The 23,874-nt window shown below is 40.0% G+C and overlaps 1 protein-coding gene across 2 annotated transcripts in view; it reads right to left on the reverse strand.

Moving 5' to 3' along the window:
- The window catches only part of MFSD2B (MFSD2 lysolipid transporter B, sphingolipid), a 38,157-nt gene that overhangs the window by 12,898 nt on the left and 1,385 nt on the right, over positions 1-23,874 (reverse strand). For both annotated transcript variants that reach the window (XM_071547784.1, XM_071547783.1), the window contains exons 2-9: positions 19,654-19,770; positions 15,727-15,851; positions 12,203-12,326; positions 10,253-10,331; positions 6,294-6,463; positions 3,530-3,620; positions 3,314-3,435; positions 1,158-1,241 (exon numbers count right to left, since the gene is read on the reverse strand). In XM_071547784.1, coding sequence (XP_071403885.1) covers positions 1,158-1,241; positions 3,314-3,435; positions 3,530-3,620; positions 6,294-6,463; positions 10,253-10,331; positions 12,203-12,326; positions 15,727-15,851; positions 19,654-19,770 — 912 coding nt within the window. The remainder of the gene's footprint in view (positions 1-1,157; positions 1,242-3,313; positions 3,436-3,529; positions 3,621-6,293; positions 6,464-10,252; positions 10,332-12,202; positions 12,327-15,726; positions 15,852-19,653; positions 19,771-23,874) is intronic.

Below are 23,874 nucleotides of genomic sequence, written 5' to 3' on the forward strand. Positions count from 1 at the left end.
CGTGTTGAGTTCATTTCTCCTGCTGGTTTACCTTTAAACCAGCACAGCTGTCCACAAGAGGTTTTTTTCACAGTCAAGTATCAGAAGGCAATGTCTTAAAATTTCCTTTTCTAATGTGAGCCACAGCAGTTAAAGCTATGCACGACAGTCATTAAAGTTCAAACATATTGTAAATAGTCCTGCTTTGTGCTAACGCCTTTTGCCACATTACCCGAAATGATGAGTGAATTCAGCTCTACCCCAAGATACAGAAAGAAAGCTGAAGTGCAAGATACATTTATCTATCTCAAGAAATACTTAGAGTACATATTCCATATTATATGTCCCTTCTTAGGAACAATCTGTAAGGGAAATAGTTGTTGACAGTCAACATTTCTGGTTCATATACTGAAATACTCACCTGGTAGCAGCAACAACTACAGGCAACATAGTACCAATGCTCTGAAGTACTGCCACTAATGACAGTCTTACAACTGACCTAAATTTAAATGACAGCTTATTGTTACAGTTTTATTTCTGTCTTTACTGACTTGAATTCTGCTGTCTCTTGTCTCTCTTCTTGGTGACCATCACTTGCAGAGCCTTAAGATATCCAACAATCATCTTTTGCTCTCCAATATTTTGGTTTTAATGGTTTTGGAAAAGATATGTCTTATAATATGGGAAGGAATAAGTGTCACCCAAGCAAGAAGAATTCTACCTCTGCATGTCAAGAAAAAGGATCTTTTTATCAAACTGCCAGTTGCTCTAGAGAAGAATCTTCATATCTCTGGGTATTTTAAATATTTATCCTTGAAATCTGCTTAGCTTAGAAGAGATGTGTATGAATACGCAAATTAAAGTTCTTAATTTTCAGCATGTAAGACTGGGGAAAGGGAAAAGGGAGGTAAAATTTCAGACCTCCTTTCTAGGAGCAGCTTTTGCCCTTTATAGGAGCAGAAAATGCATTACAGGTAAAAACAAGGAATTAATTAAAAGCTCCAAAGCATTAATCTTTTAGAAGTACAGCAGGGAACAGCAGCTTTATTTCAAACAGACAGTGCAAAAGATATCTTCTTAACAGCTCTGTTGAGATACAAAACTCTTCTTGTCTTCTGTTATTTTGTGCCAAAACCCAGTGAGAACCAGCTAACAAATGGGAGAGAAGTGCAACTCACCAAGATGGTCATCACCAAATACTGGAAGTGATTGCGAAGGCCAGAAGCTTGAGTGCAGAACAGGACAAAGTTGCTCTGCTCCAGCTGATGAATTGAAGACATTTAGTAACAACCAAAAAAGAAAGAAATATTTAAAAAGACAAAAATAACATCACACTCCACACTAGTCAATGATAGCTGGTGATTGACTTGTTAAATGTAGGATTTGGGAGTCTCATTATTCCCTTGTTTGCAACAATTTAAAGAAGCAGTAACTGTCCTGTTATCACTGGAATAACATGCCAATAATACTGGGGCAAGCAAGAGGAAAACCATGCACCTAATAGAGCATGAAAATTACTAAAACAGGAATGGCCCTATGAAAGGATTCTGTCTCCAGGCTTTATTCCCTGTGTTGCAACTGCCTTGTGTTGTCACAGCCACAGCTGCAGGCTACTGCAAGAAACTGCACTTTCTTTCCCATAGAAATGCCATAAATCTTTCTTCAGAAGCTCTGACTCCAAAACAACTTTCAGATGCAATTATACTCATGCCAGCTTCCTGTGGTAAAGCAGCAGGTTTTGTATGCAGCCTGAGCCATGGAGTGTAGCTTTGGGTCAGACACCTCTGCAAGTCTGAACACTCATTGGATGGGAGGATCTAGCTGCACTGTGCTGTGTGACAGGTGAAGCCACTGCCCTCATGCTGTTGCAGATCTTGGGGGGATTCTGAACACCAGGATGTGACTGAGGGCCAGCTCCAGCAATTCTGCAGAAGTGGAGTGGTAGAGGAGGATTTAATACTCATGCCACAGCAGCATGATCAACTCTTGCTCCTCTGCGAGCTTCCAAATTATAGGTGGCCAATCACCTGTATACAAACTAGGATGTACAAAAAGTTGTATCCCTCCTCCATTGCCACAAAAATCTTCCCTAGCTTGTGTCCCTATTTAGGTTGCTTTAATTTTAGACATAGGATATTGTACTCTGGAATTATGGCCAATGCATCTTTACCTGCCTCTTCCTTTGCTCATCAGTAATCCTCTCTCTAAATTCCACAAAGTCAGTGTCCCTCCCTCAGAGAACAGCAGCAATGGTTGCCCACACTGGCTGAACTGGAGTAACACAACTTCCAACTTCTTCCTCCCCTCACACTTTTCCTTCAGTCTGCCCAAGTAGAGAAAAAGAGACTGACAGAAGATCTTTTCCTCTCTGGGTGTTGTCAGCAAGTAGTTGGCTGCCAGAAACCAGATCTGTGCTGTACCCTTACTAACTGAAAGGATGCTGCATCTGGACCATAAGGGACCTTGCAAGGAACTGAGTAATTCACCAGCTCTTTTATGTGCCGTGCTCTTGCCTTCTGTCCTGGTACTCACTTGATAAAGGGCTCATCTGACTAAGAGTCTATTCACCAAAATGTGATAATTATTTGCTTTTCAAACTAAAGCCAACTTCAACTGCTATGTACAGGTTCACATTAAACACTGAACTGAACACAGCTAAAAAAATCAAACTTAAAAAGCTGATGGCCTATGGGGAATGAGGGTTTCTTACTGAATGGCTTTTTCTACAGCTTCTCTCTCTGAGAGGACACACTGCAGGTCCTCATTTGAAAAGGAGCTCTATCTAGCCCTGAGGCAGGTGAGACCTCCTGCCTCTGATTGTTTTCTTACCCTGACCTAAGGCCTTCCATCACAAAAGACTCTACAAGAACCAGTTCAGCCACTGTCTGAGAACAGACACCTATGTAAAGGAAAGGGGCAATGGTTTAAAGCAGGGCACACTTTAGAGAGGAACAGAGAGAAGAGAAAAATATTCTCTCAGCAACCGAAACCATGGGAAACTGTGGATGGATAACATATAATGACCCAACTCGGTCACTAGGACTAGTTCTTCACCTTTTATGAAAAAAAAAAAAGAAAAGAAAAGGAAAAAAGTCTTCAAATGGTCAGGGCTTTGGTTTTGCTTCTCCTTTGAAAGAACCACCTCCAGCTGCGCAGGACCCCAGGCACCAAAAGAGGACTCTGGTTCCCTACTGATTTGTAGGGAAAGGCACCACCCCCTAGATCACCACCCCCTGTCACCAGCCAAAGGTTATTTGCATTTCAGCTGCCTCAGGCTGCCCCATGCTGGGAGTGGAAGGAGGCCAACACACAGACTTGGAGAGTCTGAAGTTACCTGCACTGCTGTGGAGATGAGAAGAAAGGCAGCGGTGAGTTTCACATACGGACCGTGCTTCACAGTGAGCCCAAGCCCCTTGCAGAAAGGAATGGCTCTGTCTGAACTTAAGGCATAAGGATCTAAGAGGAATAGAACACATAAAATAACAATCTTTTCTACAGACAAATATGAAATAATGATTATTAAATCTAGGTATATTTAAATAGATCTTACCATCTTTTTCTCTTACTCCAAGAAAAAGAATGACAATTCCAAGGATATACACACTTCCTATGACCCCTGCTGCAATCATATAAACTTCTGCCTTTGGAAAGAAAAAAAGGCATTTGAAATTGTGACAGGAGAATGACAAGTCATTATTAAAATTTCAGTCTCTTTCTGGTGAGTCATCTGCAAATGCAGAAATGCCCATCTGCATCCAGCCAAATGTCTGTCTGTTACCTCTCTGAAAAATGTTCATTTCTGAAGTTTATTTCTAAACCACACCTGCTTTAGGGTAAATCCAGGGCACATAAATATATACTTCTTGGGGGAAAAAAGAAAAAAGCAGCAGCAGTGAACAAAAGGACTATTATGTTTCCAACCTGATGTTTTAAATATTTGTTTATGTTGAGAATAGCTACACATACACACTTACCTATCAAAAATATGCATCATCCATAGACTAATTCTAGTTTTCAGTAAATCCAGTTGCTCTAGCTACACAGAGTGCAATCTGGAACTTCATGCTGGGTGGGAAAGTCCTCAGTACTGATGGAAACATAATTACTACGCTTTCTGCAGTTATACATAATGATAATAATGAACTGTAGAAATCCTACTTACACACCAGTGTTTTGAGAATATGGTAGTTTGAATGCTGGTTTTCCCAGTGACTTAGTGAAATACTCACACAAATTTGGAACTCTTTGCTTCCTATTAGCCAGGGGAACAAATCCTCCAAGGATAACTCCCAAACTATCAGATGACATTTACTGTCTCCAACCCTAATTGCACCAACTTTGGATTAAAGCTTTAAAAAATATTTTGCTTTGGTATTATGTAATAATTTATTTTACACTGTGTTAACAAAGATAAAATAAGTGCTGTTTAGAGAATTTTATGACACAATGATTATTTGATAGGAAAACTGAATTCCAAAATAAAAGTTGTATGTTGCAAATGAAATTATTGTAAATCTAGGAAGAAGCTGGTAAATAAACATGCAACTACAAGAATGCACTCCCAAATATAAAGTCACTTAGTGCAGATGCAAAGGCAGTCAGATGAACCATGTAAGAATAGAAAATCTTCAAGAAAACAGCTTTTGTTAAGATATTTACATTTCAGAAAATGACTTGGTGAAATAAAGGAATGTAGTACTTTTCTTGATTTGGGATAAATGATTGGGGTTTTTTATATCAGAGCTATAAATTAACTCACAGAATACTATTGGTTATAACTCACACAGACTACAGAGCGCATTGGAGATACCTGAATTCACTTAAATGAAGCAATTGCAGCCTCAAAAGCGGCCCAGCCAGGAGAGAAGGGGCTGAAAATAAGCACAGTAACAGGACTCCTTTGTTAATTTTATATTTTGTTTTTCTGTGTTTGTTACTTTGCTTGAAGGAATTGAATTAAATGCTTTTTTGCATAGCTCATCATTAAGTGCAATTTAAGCCCAAACTATCAAGGATATTCATGGTAGGCCAAATGAGGTTCTCTAACCCTAAACAAAGATCCACTCCTAAGGTTACAGCAACAGCTTCGGGAGAGTTTAAAAATATCCACTTCTTCCATTTCCTTTATTTAATAATGAACAAAATACCAGTCATGCACTAGCTCTGCTTTTAAACAAAGTGTGCTCTTGAGCAGCTAAAAATTAGTCCTGCCAACAAAACAGGTCAAGGTGATTCTCCTGAGTGGCACTAAAAGAAATAGTCAAGATTTGACCTCTTCTAAATATTTCGTTTTAGACTGATTGAGGTACTTCAGGTACATATAACCTATTCCTGCCTCAATTTGTAATTCAATGTCCATCAGTCACACAACCAAACTTTAAGATTCATTGTTTGTACACGTGCAATGAGGTGCATACTCCACTGTGTGTGGCGTGAACACAGGGCAGCTCCCCAGTGTGGCTCAGTGGACAAGCATGTTCCTATAATCCAAAAGAATTGATGCCAGTTTATGTGAATGGGAAAAAAAGAATCTGGTCCTCACAAAACAGGGTAGATGGGTTGGGTTCCCTCATTCAGACTATGGCCCATGCCCAGGCTTCAAGGACCCTTTGGGGCAAAGGGCAGAGAACAAGGAGTGAACAGAACTTTACCCTTGGGAAACAGTTGGACACAATAATCCAGGCTGTTCTCAACCATGGGATACTACTACAAACAGTGTGTGTGTGTCGCTTGACTTCGCGAATGAAGATTTGGGCAGGGCTGTCCCCACGTGGGTGTGCCCTTCCAGCCTGCGCAGTGGATTTTAGGTGAGGCTCAGCGTGCGCAGAACTGGCCCCACCGTTTCAGTCCTGAGGTTCATCTGCCACGGCCGAGCGAGCTTGGACAGTGCCAGTGAAGTCCTCAGGACTAGAACCTACAGCACCCGGCATTTCCCAGGAGGTCTCCCATCCAAGTACTAATCCGGGGCTGACCCTGCTGAGCTTCCGAGATCTGACGGGATCGGATGTCAGGGAGGCATTTAACTGCCAACTACAAACAGTAAAAGAAGGGGAAAAAAACAAAGACCAAACCAAACAAACATGAAATCCTCACTGAAGAAAAAAAGAATGCGGCAAGGGTTGGTCTCTTTCATGGACTACCAATGTTGGTGCCAGGGTATGCAAATTCAAAACACATATAAAAACATGCCTTTGGCTTGTGCTTTTACTGCTGCTAAAGCATGGTAATAGGAGCTATTCAACTACATTAGGAAGAGCACAAACATCCCCACCCTTTTCCCTTAATGATTTTACTATGTTCCCATAGGCACTTACTTGATGAGACAGGATGTCTGAGGGGTCTGGAATGCTGGGAGTGTCGTGCCAGGAGTCAGTTGTGTTTCCTGGGGGATTCACAGTGCAGTGATGGGAGACATGAGCACTGGCCACAATCTGCCCCTGAAGTGCAGCTCCAATCAAGGTCCCAAGGACTTCCATCGTCATTCCTAAAGAAGGAAGTACAAATGCTCACTGAGGATGAGAATCTTGCTCATTTGTCTCACTGAAGAGAAACCTCATCAAACCATTTTCTTTTACAAGGAACAAGCACACAGCAGTACCAAGAACAGCAAAACTGGAACAGTTTCAAAGAAAGACAGTTTTGTCATCCTTTTCTGATCAGCTTTTAGAAGCCTCCATGGAACAGGCTTTACTATACAAGCTGCATGAGAGATGCTGAATGCTGAGATTAAGAGCCACAAGGGGATAACATGGTAACCTTTCATCTCCAGGACCAGAATGGAACTACAGTTTAAATGTTAAATGCCATTTTTTCCCACAGCAGGACTAGGAGCCATAACATCAGACTGTTCATCTGAAGCTTGACAGTAACTTGTGAAACACTTATCTGATCAGGCCTCTAGGTCCTCCAACTGTAAAATAAAGTGATATTTACCTCAGGTTTAGGGAAATAATATAGCTGCAATGCTCTTGGAAACAGGAGATCTTTATGCTCTTAAATGCCTAAGGCCACAGTCAGGCAGAACCTCAGCCTCAGAAAATTGTTCATATCACACTCATCAGAAAAAGGGATCATCTAACAAAAACAACAAATGCCTCTCTTTGGGAAAGCAAAGATCTAACCATGGGCATCCAGCTCATGAAAGGAACCAACATGATAGGTGGTGGCAGCTCTGTCACAGGCCAATGGGATGTAATTGGGGTTCCAGACCCTGCTCAGCCTGAGGGATTTCCAGCCTACCATGCCTATTTCCATGCATATGGCCATGTCCAGCATCCCCATGGCACAGGAAGATAAACTGAATTCCTGTCCTAGCTCCAGAGTTTAACCCTAAACCCTATTTATACACTTTGCATAAACACACACAGGGTTGAATGCATGAACACTTTAAGAACAGGGACCAAGTCTCCCTGTTTATGAGGGAATGCTCTTCTCATTGACCTAAATTTCAACCTTCTTTCTATTTTTTCTCTCTCAGTGGCTCCAGGGGTCCCATGTTACTTTCTCAGAAGGGATTTTGATGGGCTCCTTCCAGAGCAGGTTGTGTTGTCCTGGTGGTCATCATACTCTCCCTGGGAAGGGACAGGCATTTCAAAGCTCCAGGGCTCCGGTTTATTCAAGTTCCCTGCTCTATTAACAGCCTCCCTAGGTGACATCAGACATGCCTTTTTGTGTGTCCCTTTAAAGAAATAAAAGTCCTATCTAACACCATCTAACAGGAGGGCAATGCACACAGGCTGTGAGGGGTTCAGACAGGCAGTAAGGAGAAGGAAAGAGAGGCTCCCTGGGAGACTTGGGTCATTTAAACCATTGTTACCATGTTCCCAAACAGAGAACACTTCTGAACAGAACATTTGAGGCGCCACATAACATTAATTTGAACCAATGAGGAGTAAAAATAAAAAGCTTCTTCCCCAAACTTCACATCCAGTGTTACAATTCAGTCACCAAAGTCCTGGCAGATGGTGTAAATCCAACCTCAGCCTGGTCTGAAGTGTTTGGACACAAACTAGTCTTCGTTGGATGTTGCAGGACTTCCAAACTGTTGGCTACTCGATGCAATGGGAAAGCACTCAAATCACACCTTTCACTCACAACACCTACACATTTATAACCTTCCTCTAGGGCTCTACATCTGCATTGCATCAAGCACTTGTATAGAATAAAACTCAGAAGCATCATTAGAGGCATCAGAAATGCAGCCATTATGAAACCTTACTTTCTAAGATGCAGCAGGAGCTGAGAAACCAGCATACTTCAAAATTCTTGTGTGCTCAGAATTTATCATGTATTACTTTCCACATTAGCCAAGAAAGCTGATCTTTCAGAAAGCAGATTGTACCTTGAAATAGGTTATGTTTCACCCAGACTGAAGTAGAATTTATGTTAAAGCAACTTTGGAATCCAGTATTTCTACCTTGCATTCATAATAACAGCAGAAGAAATTTATAATAAGCAGTTCTGCTTCTCTCCAGCAGAGGGTAATCGATCCTCTGATCCCGATCTTTTTTTAAGAACACACTTCATATTACACAGCTGTTTTCCTTTAACAGCTGAAAAAAATGCCTGAACAACACACTGCATCCCAGACAGTCTATCAATAAGAAGAATTCTCTATGAAACCTAAAGAGGCAAAAGTGTTTAAGTAAAATTGGAAAAGAAAGAAAAAGAGACAGAAAAAGAGAGATTCTCACATATTCAAAACCATTACAAGAAAACTTGGCTCCAAACAAATATGATTTCAAAATATACAAAAATACAAACATCTGAAAAGTTAAAACTGTGGTTCATTCCAACACCCCAATTCGACTTAGGAGAACAGCAGTACACTTAAAAGTGAAACCCTTTCTGAACAATAAAATGACACTATAAATGTGTGACACTTCTCAGCCATGGAGCTAAAGCTTTCACGAGCACAGATTTCACATGCCTACAAAGCCTTGCATGGGATGAGAAGATCAGAAAGCACATTTATTTGGATCACAGCCTCTGAAGACATAAAACCAGACAATAGAAAATTCTAGGTACATGGCTTTAGATAGAATTTAGGCCAGATGACTCAGAATACAGGCAGTGCCAAAGAACATACAACTGGAACCTCCTGCTGTTTAGTCCTGTCCTGTGACTGCTAGCCCAGACTTTCTCTTGAGATAGTTGATGATAATGCAAATTACAACTGTTCCATGCGGCCAGAAAAGGGATTGGGTTGCTCAGGGGATATTGTATCTAGAATTTCTGACATTACTTTTTTAGCAGTTCTGGCCATTTCATTGTGTCTCTGTGGGTTTCAGCATAATCAAGTATGTTGAAGGTTAGAAGAACGAGTGGGAGAGAAAGGGGCTCTTGCCAGGAAGAGAAAACAGATGCAACAAAAAATTACAAATTATTCTAAAGCAACACTGCAGAGAAGGCATGAAAACAGAGCTGAAGAGAGTAGGAGAAGAAGAAATTGATCTGACATTCAATTTATGACCTATACAGGAAATCTTGAAAATATTTTCATTACACTTTCTTGGTCTGATCAATTTGTTTCAAAGCAAAAACTCTGGTTCTGATTGCTGAAGAGCCAGAGATGTGGTCTGGAAGTCCTAATTCTTTTACCTAATCCAGTCAGTGTCAGTTCTATCACAGCAAGATCTGTCCTTAAACTATCTGGTATATGTTAGAATTAATTAAATATGCACAGGTGAAATGAAAACAGTTAATTTGTGTGACAAGCCCACAAAATTACTTTCCTTATTGGTGAGGTAAACTGTTTTAGTTCTATGTGTTTTCAACTTTTTTCCAGAAAAAACAGGTTTGGGATTTGTATTTGCAACATGAAACAAATAAGCCTAGGAAAACATAATTTGAAAAAAAAAAAAAAGCCACAGAACAAAACAATCTCAGAATAACAAACACTTCAAAATTACTTCCATAGTTTCTTCAATTGAATGGGTCTTGGGTTTTCCCCTAAACATCACCTCTAAATGAAATCATTATTCCTTACCCTAACCCAGGTAAGAGTGATTTTTATTGTTTCATATGACTAGCAATAAACCAAAAAGAGTTTACAGCTAATCAGACCATTTGAGACAAACAAACATTAATGTATCCTATTTATCTAGAAAATTAGAATTCCTTACAAGACAAAATAGGTTTTGTCAAATATTTTAAAATTCTTATTAAAGTCCAGTGTAAGGACACAAATCATTAGGGATTTCCTATAGATAAAGAATGATTTTTCAATAAAGCTTCACCCCAAACCCCACTAGAAAGACCAGATCACACTCACGATATGCTGTTGCAGAGTCTCTGTCCTTCTGGTCTGTGCTGAGAAACATGGTGAGGGCAGAATATGGTACCTGAAATAACTATGCAAAGAAAGAACATCACCTAGGAAATGTCAGGGTAAAAATGCTGTATTCCTTTGATATCAAGGAAAATGGTGTAATGTGACCTTGGAATTCACCTAGAACCTTCATTTAGAACACTTAGAACTCTCAACCAGTATTTTAGCACAAAGATCTGTCTTTTCTTTCTGGTTTGTAAAGCATATAAAAGGAAAACAGTACTTTTCATAACACAAATAACAAATAATACCAAGAGGCTTTACCTTAATGTTGTGCTCCTTCAGTTCCCTTGGAAAAAAATCATTCTCAGATAGGCTACAGAGCATCCAGGTTTTTTGCTCTAGGAGACTATCATGTTCCCAGCCTGAGCTAACTAACAGCAAGTAAAGCTATGAAGAAGAAATGTAATTTTCCACTTTATTCAAGCCAGAAGATTAAATAAATCACCAAAATATTTCAGCTATCAGAATAACCATGTAATTCCAGGAGATAATTGTGAAAACTACTTAGTCTTAGCACCATTTTGCCACATACTTCTTAATTTGAGTTAAGAATAGGTAAAAACACCCAGTTGCTGTCTGTGCACTGGCAAGAAAGTAGACTGGGTGTTGTCTTATTATTTTTACAGCTCTGCATGCAGCATGCAAGTGACACTTTGCTGTAAAATCTTGGTGGAAACAACACACTGGTAATATTTACTGTGATGCTGAGTGATTGAGCCTCACTTTTACTGCAGGAGAGGGTTTGTCTCCAGTAGTACTTCACTGAAAATAACTACAGGACATTAAAGGCTTGACTTGTTGACTGTGATGTGGGTAGGATCATAATGCTAAATTACAATAAGAATCACTTCTAAAATTCTAGAATGACTTCAAGGCCAAACTCTCAGACTGTTGTGAAGTGGAAGTCGGACATGAACCTGCTTGAACAACCAAGTTCTCCATGGTATTCCCACCACCACAGAGATCCGTAGCCAAACCAAGTCCTGCAATCTGCATTCTACTCTGTTCATACAAAATGCCTTTCTGTTCACCTCCATCAAACATGGCAAGTGTGTACATTTTCAAAACTCTGACATGGAAAACTCGTGTTTCTCCTTCAAAACAAAGAGAGAGGAAACTATAACCATAATGAATGTCTTGTTTCCTCTTTCTACAGACGAAACAAAGGAGCTAGGGGAATACTCAAGCTTAACACAGGAATACAGAATTCCCAGGTCCAACAGATTTGTTTCACCTCCAGTCCTAATGTGCTGTGTGATGCAGCTTTACATGAAAGGTACCTTGTTTCACCTTCACGTTGGCTGCAAGGCAAAACATACACAGTTTGGAACATGTCAGAGAAGTTCTTTGGGATCCACTGAAATGATGACTTCTGCATAAATATTGCAAGTTCTGGGTTGTATTAAAAAAAAATTCATGTGCTCAAATTCTTCTAACCAGGCACAAATATCATGATGACTACTATCAGAACTGTGCCAGCTCTGGTACCCTGACCTCATTGCCTCCCAGCTTCAGTCAAAACACCCAAAACTTGAGCCCCGAATGTGCTTAGTCTCCTATTCTGCTCCTGAAAATAGAAGTTGTGAGCAGTTGGATGTTTAACTGGAATTAGGAATCCAAATGTCTCTGTGAATCTATAAAATTTATATACAGTTGAGTATTTGGGCACTGCCAATAAAGTGACTAGAGGTAATTTGTCTGAATTAGCAGGTCATTTGCCAGTGAAAGCACTGGCAGAAACCATCAACCAACAGAGTCTGATAAAAGGACATCTGCCTATCCCTCAAACACACATTTGAAGCAAAATGTGAAGTTTACTAAATATGAATTAATACAGACAGACAACAAGCAAGTTACTGCTGAGAACATCCTGACCTGTAATCTACTTACTGTGGTCAGAGCTTGGAAAAGGCAGTTGAAAGTCACATACCAAACAGCTCTTCCTGATACAAAAGGAGGCAGGTACCACATAAAAAAATAGGACACCACTGTGAAGGGTGTACATGCCAGCATCCTGCAAAGAAGATTAACACAACATCAACAATCTTAACATAACGACAACAAAACACATTAAGTTTTGCTGCTAATAATCCATATAATACAAGTTATTTTTTGTTCAATTTTTCTAACTACAGTAATGCCATGCTTTTAAATATTAAATGTTAGTGTGTATTAAATACACAGATTAATATAAAAATGCATACAAGTACTTCCATAAAATGGAACAAAACCAGCTGCTCTTAAATTAATAACCCACTCAGAACAGACACAATTTCCTTGCACATGCACTCTAACACAACACCTGTACTGCCATTCCTTGGTATGTGTCTCAGACTACACATTTATTAGGAAGAACCACCAAAACCTAAGATCTGTCATCATGTTTTCACATACTCCTGCAATTTTTATATGATCCTACTTATTACCAAGATTCCCTTCTCCACTTTTAGTGCCTTCTGTTCTCCTCTCAACTGAGGCTCTTCACTGCTCCTTCAAGCAAGTGCAAAGATGTTGATATAGTTAAAAATATGAAAAACAGCATAAAAGACAATGGACAGTCCATTGTGAAAGTTCCTACTTCTGTATCTACTTGGGTATATTATAATTTGTCCATTTAACTTGACAGCAAAGCTCCTAAACACTTGGCACACAAAGGGATCACCTTCTGGTGAGGAAGGTGGCTTAAAAAACAAGAACCACAAAAACTGAAATTCCAGACACTGCTATTAACCAAAAATCAATTACATTAGTCTAAAACTTATTTCAGGCAAATAGCACTGGTCAAACTCCATGATACAGAAGAAGGGGTCAGATGCTATTATTTCATAAAAGTCAGAGCTGCAATCAGGGCTCTCCTGTGTTCTTGTAAATCAGGCATTAAACAATGTATTTAGATGACCAAGATCCTAACAAAAAATTTCCAAACGTGTAAAAGAGAAAACAGATTAATCCCTTCACAACAGCACTACTGACATTGGGGGTCAGCTGATTACTTTGCAATCGTGAACTGAAAACCTGGAATACAAAAGAGTTATGTGGGTAAATAGTTTAGTAAAACAATGGCTGTCCCACACTGCTCTTTGGGATGGAGCTGAGCATTTACCAGGAAAGTGCCAGGTTCTGGTATTCTCTGTTCCCCCAGGCCACAGGTCACCCACAGCTGGAAAACAAACAAGGGTAAAACCCTCACACATCTCAGGGAATCTCCTTGCTCTGTCCCTCAGTGAGCTCTTTCAGAGAGTGGCTCGGCAGAGCCATCACTAAATATTCTCATAGTCCCTTTCTCATGCAACTCTTCAGCAAAAACCCTCTTAGTATTCTTCCCCCTTTCTTTCTCTTTCCACATTTTCCTTTCCTTTTTAATGTTGGTGAGTTTTCAGAGCCTTGCTGAAGTTGCTGAACATCTGATTGTCTATGATTATCTCCTTTGCCAAAATATTCGACCAGTATTTCAAGTCAATGCCTAGTTCTGCCTTTTAAGCACATTAAATAAAAGATCAGTAGTGATTGATGACTTCATATTACATTGAGTACAGTATTAAGAGATAGTTAAATGTCCACCTTCCTTACTAATGTTCTTGCTTTGCTGGCAAGCTTTTCTGACTGAAAAATTCCATTGCTTCAGTCTAGATTATTAATAAATCTAGATTGTTAAGAATAATTTCAAAACACTAAAGTATTTTTAAGCTAATGGAAGCCCCATTTTTTCACTTGGTATAAAAAAGGTCTGACCTCCAAAGTGTAGGACCAAAATTCTCATGGAAATATTACCATTACCAAAAAAACAGACAAAATCCCCCTCCAAAGAAAGCAGCTGTTTGATGAAAGGCAGGGTTAGATAAGCACTTTTCGTGTCAGAAGTGCAAGATACGCTGTAGTTGGTTTACAGTGAAAGGGGCTGACAAGTTCCTGCTTGTGCTAGGATGGGAGACATTCTAACATCCATTGAACACTAACATTAAACACATTTTTTTGTAGTATTTTCACAGAACTTAAGAAAAAATATCAGAATACACCTAATGGCATTTGTATAAAAAATTTATTATTTTTCAATGACTTTGTTACTTGGTGAATTCAGTGGTTATTAAAACCCACACCGGTTACCTGGCCAGAAACCAAAGCCTGTAAAGCGAAACAAGCTCTTTTCTCGTGGGGCTCCTACAAAAAGCTTAACCTTGACCTGAAGGCTCACTTCCTACTGGGGCCAAGAGCAGCTGATCTCAGCCCTTTTCCAACATGTACTTGCCTTCTATACTTTCTCAGATATAAGCTGCCTGTGGCCAAGTTTCTGTAGCTCTAAAACCACATGACATTGAGAGAACCACCAGCTAAAAAACTGGGTTTATTTTCCTGGAAATTACAAATTCCTTGCTCAGGATACCAAGGTTACTCTTAGATTTTTGCTATGAGTCAATTTGGGGGTGTACTAATTCAAAATTAATTAATTCAAAATATCATATACCCCTATAATGCTTGAGATAAAGAGTGAAGAAAGACTCCCTATCTCACAAACTACTCGGTCTCCTCTTGACTTCCAAAATATAAAAAACCCAACCAATAAATGCCCTGTGGCATAGATGTGCCTGAGTTCCTCTAGCACAGGGTAATATTTTCCAATTTTCTTGCTTCACAGCTGTCAATCTCCTTCCTGTAAGTCGAACATTCATTCCTCTAACCTCTCCTTGGAGCACAAGGACAGCACAGGTAGGAGTGCATTAACCGGAGTGCACACAAAGGTAGGATGTCACAGGGAAACATCACACTCTCCCTTTGGAAATGCTGATCAAAACCTCACAGCATCTCATTCTTTATAAAAGTCATGGTGATCTTTTAATTAACTATTCTGTTTACAGGATGTAAGAGACAACAGGAGCAGAATGAGTGCTGTAAGGAAGAACCTAAGAGAGTGTCAGGGCAGTGCTGGCTGCTGAGCCCTTGGGTGCCATGATGTCACACCTGTCCCACAGTCATGCACACACATCCTTTCCTGAACTGGAAGGCTTAGGGAGTTAAAGCAAATGGAGCTCCTGGAAGGCTGATCTGAGATGTGAAGGCACTTTTGGACACAAGTAGAAATAAACTCCAACTTTGTGGAGGAGTGAAGCCAAACTAAAGGGATTCTAGACAAAGATGAAAATTCAACCACAGATTCAAGAAAATTTTAGATCTGAGCTTTCTTCTTTGTTAACAAAGCACTCTCTTGGCTTTATTTTTTTTGTGTCTTCAGTGGTAGAAAGTCTCTTTGTGTTTTCATGCATGAAAACACTAAAGGCAAATAGATGACATAATTTTTCTTTTTGATTTTGTGTTTGTAGAATGAATACAGTCACTAAGACAAATTCAGTGAGGTGGCTGTATGATCACAACACTCAATATTCATGTATATGTAAATAGATGTACACATTTATGCTTACCAAGGCATGAGTCGGCCAATTCTTGTCCATCTACTTTTGCTAATAAAAAAACCAGCAACAGGATCAGTAACTGCACCTGAGGCTTTGCCAATGAACAGCACCAGGGAGGCATGAAAGGGAGTAATCTGAAAGTACAGACAGAATACAGTAAACAAGAGCCATTGTTTCACAATACAATGAGACAGAATAAAGCAACTTTCCAGAAAAAAAACCACCTCAGTGTTTTAAAGAATAATGATAGTTCATTTACAAAACATGTCTGCTGCTGTCATAGAAATTCCTATTGGTTACCCATAGCAAAAAAATGGGACACTCAGAAAGGCATTGTAAATGATGGATTAGAAGGGGAAAATGCAAGGAAGGGAAAAACCCGAATGTGTTTAGAGCAAGGACAATGAATCAGATAGTCAAATAGCAAAGGCCTTGTTTTAGTCATACAATCTGACAGAGTCCTCTCTGTAATTATCCTCTTGCTTTGCTCCATCTCCCCATATCTTTATCTTGACCTGATCTAGAAAATAGTAGAGGGAGCTGTTTACACGCAGTGATGTTTTTTCATCTCCTGAGATTAGCAACAAGGCTGCCAACTGGTGGCATGTGGCTGAGGAAGAGGCTGCAGCACAGCAGACTTTATCTACTCAGGACTGAACTGTGACACCTGAATTGCATAAGGCACACTTGTTCAAATCAAAGTTGCCAGCACATATCCATCAAATCTCACTTGAAAAATGTTTAACCAAGGAGGACCACACTGTAGTGCCTATGTAGAAATACAGTTTATCACAGGCCATGTAGTTATTTTTTTTACATATATCTGCACAGAGCTTAGGAATTCCCATCACACAATGGTCAAAAAAAGGTGGGTTCTGCTCCAAGGGTTCATTCATCCCACTGTAACTATAGTCCTAAAAAAAGTAATTAAAATCTATATAACTGTAAATGTTCCTCAAAGGAATTATTGAGAGAGACTGCTGAAATAGCCTATGTGGCTTAAACAGCAACAGGAGACAAAACTTCATAGTTGTGCTTCTTCAAGATATTAGTGCTCCAATACAGTGGGAAGCCTGGAAATTGTAGCTGATACAAAACCAAGCTCGAGCAGCTATCCCCTGATTTTCTGCCCAATGTGTTGTCTCCCAGGCAGCATCACTGGCTTCCTGCTGGAGCAGGTCCCCTCTCCACAGAACTTGCTGTTAGTGTTCCTCAGAGGGGAAAGGAGGGAGCAGTCAATGTGCTGGATGACCTTTGTAGAAGGCAGGTGCTATGCACTTCTGTAACCACACCTGTTACATTTTAGCCCAAATTAGGTGAAATTGCCCTGGCAGCCAATCTTCCTGTCACCTGAGAAAGCCTATGAACAGGGAAGTATTGGGAATAGTAGTGTCCAGCAGGTAAGGACAGTGGCTCTGCAAGCATTCTGTTACTGAATGGTAGGACAAGGCTGGGAGGAGCTTTGTCCCACAGCAATTTGCTGATGTTCCACTCCTCTTCACCTCAGGTACCTTGGCTGACTTGAACTCTCCCACAGCCAGGGTGGCAAGTAACCCACCAACTCTGAGGTAGCCTTGCTGTGGGGGCTGCACCAAAAGTGCTCAGAAGTCACTATCGATTCTCAGGAGACTTCTGAGTCACTCAGATTCTCAAGGTCGGGCAAAACATGAACAAAATAGCAGTCAGAAGGATAAAGGGGTTGAAATACTGCAGTTATGAGAGAACACAAAACTATAAATTAGATGAGTTTCACACGGGTATTTGGTTCAGACAACCTGAACTGAGAGAAAGGAAGTGTATATTAGATAAGCAGAGGTGGAAGAAAGCTTTGAGGAAAAAGTGAAACCTCTCATGTTGTGAGTGGAGTGTGTGTAGTGACTTTATCTTCATCATCAGCATAGGCTTATACATCCCTTGGCTGCATTTTCTTAGCCCCTAAATCTAGACTGTGCCTGTAAGCACCAGTGCCAGAAACTTCTCAGTGTTACAAAATACAGGATAATTTAGGCTAAATTCACCCATCTCAAAAGGAATAAAGACCGTGATCCTTCTATCAGAGGTTTTAGTGGTTTCTAGTAATTTGACTCAAGGATCCTGTGTCATTTGGAGGTACATTTATGGATGTAGTTTATATGGGTAATTTAGGTGAAATGTAAATTCAAATGGAAAAACTGCAAGCTACAAAAAATTAATACAAATGTAATTTTCTTAGAAAGCATCTGGATTATGTATGAGAGATTATAGCCTGCAAGTTTCACAATCTGTCAAGGACCTAAAACAGTTCTGCCCTTTAAGTGGGCAAGAATTAAATCCAAGTAGTGACTATAAAACTGTATGCTCTTCCCAGAAAATGTGTGGAAAAAACCACAGGATTTCAGAGCTGTTTATCAGGCCTTGAAATAAATCCTGTCCCTGCAGGATTACTTCAGAGAACAAACTCAACCATCAGGGAACAAATAATGAAGACCCTTAATGAAGGAGTAAGTGTATCATTACAAACATTAAGCTAAATTATTTGGTTTCAGTAGTGGCTTGTTAATAAAATAATTATTATTATTATTATGTCATTTATTTAGGTAGTGCCCAAAGATGCAAGGATGGGGCTGCAGCTTCCTGGACACTGTACATAAACTCATGAAGAAACAGTCCCAGTCTTCAAGAATTTCAATTCTGTGATAAGCAGAGAGTGGGAAAATGGTGTTAGTGCCTTTTTCATTCACTTCATGCTTTGTCTTCTCCAATGGCTTGTGTTGCCATCCTTGAGGTAAGGGGGAAAACAACCACAGCCAGGACTGCATCCACCTCCCTCCTGCATCTCCAAGCTCCCTGTTCCAGCTCCTCAGAGTCGATACCACTCACTTGGTATCTCTGACACTGCTGTCCAAAACCAGTCCCTTTTCTAGGCCTCATGACTTTGATCTCAGCAAGACACCCCAAGATGATCTCAGTTTTACATGCCCATCTTACTGTGTTGTAAATTTTATCAAGTAAGTCACACCTCGTCTTCTACCAGACCTCTATAGGAAAACCATAACCCCAAACTTCTGGACACCTCCAGCCATAATATCCTGCACTTTCTACATCTGAAACTGCAAGTGGGTAATGACAGCTGATTTAGAACTTCCTGTTTTGTCCAGCAGATAGAAACAGTCATCAGTGCTGAATGCCACTCATGTAGTTTCAGCTACAGCTCTTCTCACAGTCCCTGCAATTTGGCCTCCCTAAAATCCTTTTTTCTATCCTAGTACTTTATCCATCCCACCTAGTTACCATGCAGGCATACAAGACAATCCAAACTAGTAAAAATTGCTTATGGATTGGTTTTCTTTGTTTCTCTGCTGCCCTGAAACCTAGCTGGAGCAGCTGAAAGTCAGATGAATGGGGTGACTGCTGCTGCTTTGTGTCACCAGGTCTGCTTCTGCCCCAGCAAGCCATAGACTGGAAGCAAAGAACCTTCAGGAGGGATAACTCAGCTTTCTTTGCAATGAAATTATCCTAGACAAACCAAATAATATTTGTGTGAGATTATGTTGACTACTGGATGCAAATGGAGTGATTTTTAACTAACAAAATGAACAGAACTTCACAGCCCCAATATGGTGCTATTAATGTTTCAGATGCTCATAACTTACATTTTGACTATTGACACTGAGAACTCCTTTTTCTTGTGTCTGTAAGTGTGAGAGTACCTAAAGTTCTAATAATGATCCCAAATTAAAAGCAAACAATGGCCACTTCAAGACAGAGAGGAAACTAGTGGGGAAAAAAACCATTTCTGAACAAGTTTATGCCACTTCCAGGATGCTGAACAGCAAGAGGCAATGATAACAAGACAATTTGGAATATTTATTAGCTAATTCCCCTTTTATCATTCCAGGGACATGGGTGACAACATCACAGTTAAGTCTACAGTCTGTAAATGTTTCTGGTACTTACATGGGCAATATCCAGCAGGTAGATCTGCAGGAAAAAAGCAGCAGCACTCCCTGCCACTTGATTTGGAGCACCTCCTATTGCATAGCACAGTTTGCTGCAGATCGAGAGTCTGTGTTCCTGTGCAAGAAGAAGCAGAACAAATGAAAAAACAAGGTACTCAAAAGCTACAGAAGTGATAAGGTTACAGTCTATAGTTAACACCACTTTAATGTCTTTGCTTCACAGCTATTCCACAAAGAAATCCATCTGCCCTCAACCCCTATCATCAACAGGCATTTGGGTGCTCATTACTTTGATTTTTAATGGTTTCGTTCTTTAATTCAGCCCATAAAACCAGATTACAGTGTTCCTAAAAGTGAATTGTGATGACCCTCAGGCTTACCTACCTTCTTCTCACAAGCTATTAAAAAGGAACAAGTCTACAAACAAGCAAGAAGCAGCAGAGAAGTGCACAAACTGTCACACTATTTTCTGAGCCTAGTTTTGCCTTTGAACATTTAATTAATTTTTAAGGTTGAAAACTGTTTTAGTTTTTAAAACAATGATTACTTATATTATTCTTTCAGACCATAATAATCAATAGATACTTTCATGTATGTATGGCCAAACTTCGCGATTTGGGCAGGGCTGTCCCCACGTGGGTGGGCCCTTCCAGCCTGCGCAGTGGATTTTAGGTGAGGCTCAGCGTGCGCAGAACTGGCCCCATCATTTAAGTCCTGAGGTTCATCTGCCACGGCCGAGCGAGCTTGGACAGTGCCAGTGAAGTCCTCAGGACTGTCACAGCACCCAGTACTAACCGGGGCTGACCCTGCTGAGCATCCGAGATCTGACGGGATCGGATGGCAGGGAGGCTTGAACTGCCCGGTACGGTCTCCACTGAGACTCGAACTCACGACCTTGTGATCAGAGTCCGGAGTGCTCACCATTACACCACGATACTTTCATACTACGATAATTAAATATTCACAGAAAGTTCCACAGTCAAATGCAGACCAAATAGACCCCTAACATTTGTTCTCTGTTCCTTCCTTTGTCTCAAAATGCTGGTGTGATGGCAACAAAGTCACTAGACTTTGCGTATCTTTCTTTTGACTTGAATTCTCTATATCTGTGAAAACTGGCATATATGGAAGGTGACTTTGGGGCCCAAGTCCTCTTCAGAAAGTCACCTCAAGTGTATTTTAAAAATTTTACAAATCTGTGCTCTCTCCTTTGCCTTGATGTTTGAAAAGCACTGTAAGCATCCAAGAATATTCTCAAATGTAATTGCCAAATAAGATAAATGCTGAAAATCAGATTTCATAACAATAATTAAAAGACAAAAAATACACATATTTAATAGAAATTCTAATGAATAATGCTGGCTTTTCCAATAGGAGAAGTTCCAGAATACTTGAAAGCCCTTTGAAAAAATCTTTAATTTCATGTCATAAAATTCAAAATAAAGGAAGAAAACACCTCTTCATTAATCTTGTGTTTCTTTTAGAGTGACAACACATCCAACCCAAACTTTGACTTCTAGTTTTTCAGTCTCTCTTCAAAATTTGCTGTCAGCAGAAGCCAGAGAACGTGAAGAGGAGCAGCAATAATAATCCTGGGTCTGCCTTCTCTCTGAGCTGTCAACACAAGCCCTTAATTCTTATATTAGATGGGGATAAAAATAGAGATACAGTAATGAATCCACCACAATGATAACATTCTGACACATTACCTGATTTCTGAACATTTACTAACCCATCATCTCTACTCCCTCACAGTTTTGAGAAGTTTTACACTTCTAGCCAGAGCCTTTCATCATCTAAACATTTTCCTTTGAACTGTTTTATCTGAGTGGGTGTGAACAAACAAGCACGAGGATCAGGACTCGTTCCTTTTTGTGTTTTGACAGAAAAAGACAGGGTGGGATCCCATTACTATGCCCAAGTAAGTGGACAGTGTCAAAGTGTTGTCACCACAGCAGGCCCCACTTTACTCTGCACTGGAATTTTCTTCTTTGTGGGAGAAAAAGAGTGATAAACAGTCACAAGACAGACTTCATCAGAACAATATGCTGTTTACTTTGATTAGAGATTTTAAACACAACAAACAGACTATGCAGATACTTGCTGTACAAAGTAACTCTCCATTTTCCATATACAAGTCCTATTAAATGTGAGCTTTGCTAGACTTGTGAGGCTTACAGGATCTTGTTTACTTGACTCATCAGAGTTCCTTCAAGCTTTGCTCCAGGGGCTGTGTACTTTAAAACTTTATCTCACTTTTTTTTTTTATTTCTAATCATTCCCTTGTCCCAGCCTCACCTCCATCCTCCCTGAAATTAAATTACTTTAAAAGTTTGCTTTCCTTTGATACCTTCCCTTCTGATCTCCAAGCATTGGCAAGATGATTTCCAGCTGAAAAACGAGAGACATGAACTACTGCTGTGCAAATCCTGTATCATATGTCACCCTCAAAATAAGCCAAGAAAAACATTTAGATCCATATGCCATTTCCCCACTTTCCCTAGTAATTTGGTTTGGTTTAGAACAGACCCCAAAGATCATCTTGTTCCACTCTCCTGCCATGGAGAGGGACACCTTCCACTAGATGAAGCTGTTCAAAGCCCCATCCAACCTGGCCTTGAGCACTTCCAGGGAGGGAGCATCCACAATTTTCTGTGCAACCTGTTTCAGTGCCTCATCACCCTGACAGTAAAGCATTTCTTCCTTATGTCCCTCTTTCAGTTTAAAACCACTGCACCCTGTCTGTTTAATAGCTAAAGCCATGATAACACCAGAAAAGTAAACATCTCTATATAATATGCATGATTCCAAAATGTTTTTAGAACACAAAGAATGTCAAATTCTTAAGAATTAATTGAATTAAAGCTGTGGTACAGGAAATGGTCATTCAAGATCTAAACTTAAAGGCTTCAGGCAATATTCCCATCTTTACATCAGTTTCATGGTTAGAAAATTTACCACCTTGGTACATTTTTATGAAGTATCCTTTTGATTCCACACATGCCCAGAAAGCTGCTCAACTACTTTCCGAACTGTGGTCCTAGATCACCTTGAAGCCAAGTTAATACTTTGGTCACAGCAGTAGTTAAGTTTTAATTAAATTTTGGTTATGAATGTTATTTTCAGAATAATAAAGCTGTCAGATAGACATGGCATACAGAGGTGTCCTGTTCAGTCAGCCACAGAAACACAGGGAATCTACAGTTCATAACCTTCCTGAAAGGTAGGTTACATCCCAATCACTGTTCCATACCTGCTTTCCTTTTATTGTGCCTAATTACTTTTGGAACTAATTTGTACATTAAGCCATAAACACCACAGCAGTTCTTGTGAATGACACACACTGTGAAAGGAAATGCCACCATGATTGCAGATCTCCTGCCTGATAAGTCCACTGAGTGCCCCTGAGTTTCTGGCTGCTCAGGAATGATCATTCAGACTCTGCAGTCTGGTGTCCAAAAGAAGCAGACCATAACAGATTTTTGACTCTCCATGTTGAGTTTATATGCTGGTGATCACATCTGCAGCCTCAATATCCTACAAGACAGCGGTAAAATGAAGACAGGTCTCTGCACCAGTAAAGCTGAAACATTCCTACAGTAAAGAGCAGAAAAGATGCACGTGGCAGCTCTCTGTTCCAGGATCTAGAGGAGTAAGTCCCCCAGCCGTGGTGTTGGGGTGAGCACTGGCTATCAGCAGCTCACAGAGGTTTTCTCTGAGGGCTGGATGTCCCTGCTGTGTTGCTTCCTCAAGCAATGAAAATTGCTTGAGTCCTCTGAAACTCAGGGAAAGTCTTTTCACCTGTGTAAGTTTGTCAGTAAGCTGAAGGTACTCCACAAATCACTAAAGAACTGAATGTGTAGGCAGTGGTCAAGTAAGTAACAACACAAATGTACAAGGAAAATTTTGTTTCAAGACCCCTGTGGTGTAGTTGAATGTCAACATCAAAGTGCTTCTACAAGCTTTAGGAGAAATTTGAGAGGATGGCGTGAGAGGTAAGAGAAAAGAAGGTCTAACGAAGTTCCAAACTTGACAGTTTTGTATTTAAAAATGCTCCCATCATATCAGATTTAATTGTGTTTCAAGGCAAACCAAGAAAGCACAAGAGCTGAGAGATTTTGCTCCTTAAATAGAAAAGTAAGCTTAAACATTGTTATGGAAAAATTAATGCTTCTCATAGACTGTAGTTTCTTTATTTTTAATTCTCTTGTAAGCTAAA

The sequence above is a fragment of the Pithys albifrons genome, chromosome 2, assembly GCF_047495875.1.
Source record: "Pithys albifrons albifrons isolate INPA30051 chromosome 2, PitAlb_v1, whole genome shotgun sequence".
In the NCBI taxonomy this organism is placed as follows: domain Eukaryota; kingdom Metazoa; phylum Chordata; class Aves; order Passeriformes; family Thamnophilidae; genus Pithys; species Pithys albifrons.